Source organism: Salvia hispanica, chromosome 4, assembly GCF_023119035.1.
Source record: "Salvia hispanica cultivar TCC Black 2014 chromosome 4, UniMelb_Shisp_WGS_1.0, whole genome shotgun sequence".
Classification (NCBI taxonomy): domain Eukaryota; kingdom Viridiplantae; phylum Streptophyta; class Magnoliopsida; order Lamiales; family Lamiaceae; genus Salvia; species Salvia hispanica.
In genome coordinates this window covers 50,373,766-50,378,409 of record NC_062968.1, presented here as the reverse complement: position 1 = coordinate 50,378,409, position 4,644 = coordinate 50,373,766, and the positions used below count along the sequence as shown (strand labels likewise).

General features: G+C 46.3%; 1 protein-coding gene across 1 annotated transcript; it reads right to left on the bottom strand.

Moving 5' to 3' along the window:
* Window positions 1-300: 300 nt before the first annotated feature.
* On the bottom strand, window positions 301-4,443 carry LOC125219112 (nitrate reductase [NADH]-like). The gene is made up of 4 exons (XM_048120989.1): window positions 3,342-4,443; window positions 2,943-3,083; window positions 2,070-2,302; window positions 301-1,763 (listed from the first exon to the last, which is right to left on the bottom strand). The coding sequence occupies exons 1-4, from the start codon at window positions 4,360-4,362 to the stop codon at window positions 432-434; spliced, it is 2,727 nt and encodes a 908-aa protein (XP_047976946.1). The 5' UTR covers window positions 4,363-4,443; the 3' UTR covers window positions 301-431.
* Window positions 4,444-4,644: the final 201 nt, after the last annotated feature.

Sequence of the window (4,644 nt, the reverse complement as noted above, 5' to 3'; positions counted from 1 at the left end):
TCATGGAATATTTTGAATATTTAAATAATTATATTATGAAACAAGCTAAAACTTAAATAACTCATTCACTAAAATAAATGGTGGAATGTTTTGAATTGATTCTATCAATACATCTTAAACATTGAGAAAAGAACACCTAAATTAAATTTCGAAACGAAACTCTCTATTTGATGACTTGAACATGTACATTGCACTTACATTATTACAATTCTTATTAGTAAAAGACCACTTAATGGAAAAGAAGTAAAGACGCCACGCCCCCCCCCCCCAAAAAAATTCCCCAATAGGGAAAAAAACAAATAATGTGAAGTCCACTAGTCCAGGACATACCATCCAACAAATTTCACAGTGATACACATCATACAAATATATACAACCCACATTTTTGTAAAAAAAATAAAATAAAATTAGAAATCCCTATTTGAAATACTCTAAAATATCAATAAATCCTCCTTCAAATCATAGCCCATCTTCTCCAAATTGGGATTCACCGCGAATTGCAGCATCGGCGGCGGCCCGCACGCCAGCGCCAGCGCCATGTCCTTCGCCGGCGGAATATGCTCTCTCAAAATCCCCTCCGTCACAAACCCTAAGCTGTACTTCCAATCCTCCCTCACACTCTCCTGCACCACATACCACACTTTGACCCGCTCCGGATACTTGTCCGCCCACGAATCCAGCTCCTCCCTCAGCAATATGTCATCCTCCGTCCGATTCGCGTACACCACGTACATCTCCGTCTCATCTTCCGGATCCTTGAGAATCGCCTGCATCACTTGGTAGATCGGCGTGATTCCCGTGCCGCCGGCGATCATCGCTAATTTTTTGGCGAAGCGTTGCTTGCCGTGCACGACGAAATTCCCCTTTCCGGTGTACTCAATGTGGCCCAACGGGCCTTTTATGTCGATAAACGAACCGATCTCCAGCGAGTCCAGATGTTGCGACATCTGTCCTCCATTTGGGAATTTTGGGTGCACCCCTTTGAAGTAGACCTTGACCACTAGCTCCAAGTACCCCACCACGTCCACGTCACTGGACGGCGTGTACGCTCGCATACACAATTTGTCGTCCACCGTGGCGCACACGAACACGTGTTTCCCCACGGGGAGGCCGAGGACTTGATCGGTGCCGGGGAGGGCGAATTTGAATTTCCGGACGTCGTGGGAGAGGGCGGTCTTTTCGACGAGTTTGCAAGGGATTTTCTCGCGGGGGATCAGGGCGGCGGGGCGCCCGGGGGCGACGACCTCCTTGATCGGGGCGAGGTGGAGGCTGCCGGAGGGGCCGTGGACGGAGTTGTTGGGGGAGGAGTCGGCCGAGGCGTACCCGGTGGTGATGAGCTCGCCGATGCGGTAGTCCTCCAGGAGCTTCTTCGCCTTGTCGGAGTGGATGGCGTCGAACTCCTCCGTGCAGTCGGTGCCGGCGTTGATGAGGATGCTGTCGGTGCCGCCGGGGTGGTCCTTGAGGAAGCGGGTGCAGTCGTACACGTGGCCGTGGACGATGATCCACGCTGAGTCGCCCGAGTTGTGCTTCCGGACCTCGGAGGCCGAAAACATCTTGGCGGCCGTGTTCATGAATGGTGACGAGACCGACTTTTTTAGGGTCGGGACCTCGTTTGAGGTTTTTTCTAGGTGGCGCTCCTTCGCCATCCATCCACCCGATTGGTTGCCGGGCTGAGTTGGGTGCTCGAAGACGATACCGATTTCTCCTCTATGTGGTTTGCATACATTGGTCTTTACACGGAACCAACAGTTGTTCATCATGCCCTAGAGATAGGAAAATAAAAATAAGGTAAGATAATATATTTAGATAACATTATTGGATTAATTACCTAGACTAGAATAATAATTAAAAATTTATATTACTACTAGTATAAATAGAAAATGATTAAAGTCACTGGAGTAAATGGATCACGTGTCACTCACGTGATATGATCGGATTAAAATAAATAGAAGTACTAGTAGTAGTAAACACATATACTATATTTTTTTTAATTTAATTACATATGGTATATATTCTAGATGTACACATAAAATATTCAAATACACAAAAAAAATACCAATTTGACATACCATGAGGTTCCAGATGAGCTTCTCTGGCTGTGTGTTGTGTGTCTCGTCCCAAGCCCTAACGGCGATCTCCTTGGCACCGAGAAGGTCAAGCACCTCGACCTCCAACGACCAGAAGCACCAGCACCAATACTTGCCATATTTGTTAGGCTTTTCGGGATGGTCCAAAGAGCAAACTTGCCATGTTTCGCCACCATCCATTGTCACTTCCACTCGTGTCACTTTCTTTCCACCTCCTATTTCGTTCAAAGCAAAATTTAATTTCCCATTCGTATAAATATATTGTCAATGAACCAGTATTGAAAATGACAACTAGAGATGATCAAGTAGACATAAAGATGTATCAAAGCAAGAGCCACCACTAATAATTAATTGGAATCTTCAAAGGTCTTCTTATTTAAGGCATTGAATATTCAATATTTAAATTCAACCCGCACCCTAAGATACCGGAACTACATAATTTATTCACACAGCTAATTTAATCGACTTTTTAATTCATCAAAGAGTGGAAACCATGTCCCCTAATTAGTGACCGACTAGAAAATTGCCTGAAAACCACAAAAAATCTAATAACTAAATTTATTATTATATGCATAGCTAGGTTGTCTGGATATGCAGATGTCATATTTTTTTCTTTTTTCTTTTCTAATAACTAAACGGTGGAATTTTGGGGCAGTGGGGCTTGAATTTAAGAGAGATTGACCCTTCGTACTTGTAAAAAGTTGTCTCTTTTCAAACCATATGACAATTTATACTCTTACAATTTTAATAAAATAAAATTCACTATACATCATAGTTAAATGTGCCTAGATCTACATAGTTGCATGTGTATCGATGTACATCTCACGCCTATAAGAATAACTTTAAATTACTCACCGGAATAAGAATATCCTCTCAAGGTGTAAGGTCTCTGAGTCGTCCACGCATTGATCGGCAGGATTTCTTCGTGGCACGGCGTTGTGATGACCGAGTTGATATTCAACTCATTTATTATGTGCTCCGGTTTGTACCACCAAGCTGCAATACACACACACAAAAAAAACATTATTTATTACTCCATATAACAAATTACTACAAAATTTGGCTCATTTTCAACTATTAGCCACACAAGTGGCTCTAGAATACAATTAAAGCGAAATATCTAATCAAATTCACGAAACTCTCATGATCAAAGAATATTCCTTTAATTTATTTCAATTCCCCACCTAACAGGGAGTATCTTTCCATTTTTTCTATAAAATAAAATAAAATAGGAGATTGAAACATAACCGATACCTTCAGCATTCGCGAGTTCGGCATCCACGTGTGACGGAAGAACCCTATTATCTTTGAAATGATAATAATTATCTGATTCTTGGGGAGTGACTATAATCCTCTTCAACCACTTGACCATTCTACCCCCGATGAATCCGGGGATAATCATCCTCACGGGGAATCCGTGATCCGGCGAGAGACGCTCGCCATTCTGCATGTACGCGAGTATGATGTCTCTCGCCGGATCCATGGCCATCTCCTTGGTCAAGGAGGTTCCGTATTTGGAACCCCCGCCGCCAGGGAGATCCTCGGCCCCTTCGAAGCACACGTTGAGCGCGCCCTTTTTGCGGCTCATGATCCCGCAGCGCTTCAGCACGTCGTGGAGGGGCACGCCCCGCCACACGGAGGTGGAGACGCCGGCCGCGCCCCAGTTGAAGCCGATGGTCTGGTTGACCATGTTCTGCTCCTTGCGGCGGTTCCCGGCGCAGACGAGGCTGACCGGGAATTCCCGGGTTGGGAACTCGGTCTCCAGCTGGCGCATGGTGAGCCGGACCGGCTTTTTAACCAGACCGGTTATCTCGACGGTCCAGTCGTCCCACGAGGCCTTAGGCACGGCGCCGTGGTTGCGGACGTAGTGGAGCGGGACGGGGGTGATGAAGCCGTGGTGCATGAGGCGGGGGAGCGGCGCCTCGGCGTTGAAGGGGTGTTTCCCGGTGAGGCGGACCATGGAGGGGTTGCGCTCGATCCAGTTGTCGGCGGTGAACTCGTCTCTGGAGTCGAGGACGGAGGGCTCGAGCTCGGCGTTGCCCTTCTTGATGAGGAGGGAGTAGTTGGAGTCGGCTTCGTCGTCGTCGTCGTCGCTGCTGGATGAGTAATCGAGGCTAGTAGCATTGCCGCTGGGGAGGGGCTTGTTTGAGGGAGGGAAGTTGTAGGCGCGAACCGGTGAACCGGGGCGGTTGAGGGCGGGTTTGAAGGGGCGGCCGACGCCGGGTAGGCCCGGTTCGAGGAGCGGGAATTGCCGGTTCTCGACGGAGGCCGCCATGTGGATTGGGGAGAGAGGGAGGAAGGTGGGATGATGATTCTTCTCTCCACAACTTGGGAAATTGTTTTGATGAGGAATATGTTTTTGTTAATTGTTCGAAAAGTTTGGGGATAGGTTGAGTGGTTTATATAGAAGAGTTGGTCCTGTTCATTTTCAAATAAAATACTCATGTCCAAGCATTGGGGCAATGGGGCCCATTTTTACAGCTATAATTTATGTCAAGAGTGATATCATTCTATTTTTATATGCTATTTTTGTAAATTGATCATAAATATGTTTGTA

Excerpts from the sequence above, each read along its gene's own strand:
- LOC125219112 (XM_048120989.1), bottom strand. The coding sequence starts at position 4,362 with ATGGCGGCCTCCGTCGAGAACCGGCAATTCCCGCTCCTCGAACCGGGC. Across the intron at positions 3,084-3,341 it reads CGAACTCGCGAATGCTGAAG|CTTGGTGGTACAAACCGGAG; the intron begins GTATCGGTTATG and ends TGTGTATTGCAG. Across the intron at positions 1,764-2,069 it reads AGCTCATCTGGAACCTCATG|GGCATGATGAACAACTGTTG; the intron begins GTATGTCAAATT and ends TCCTATCTCTAG.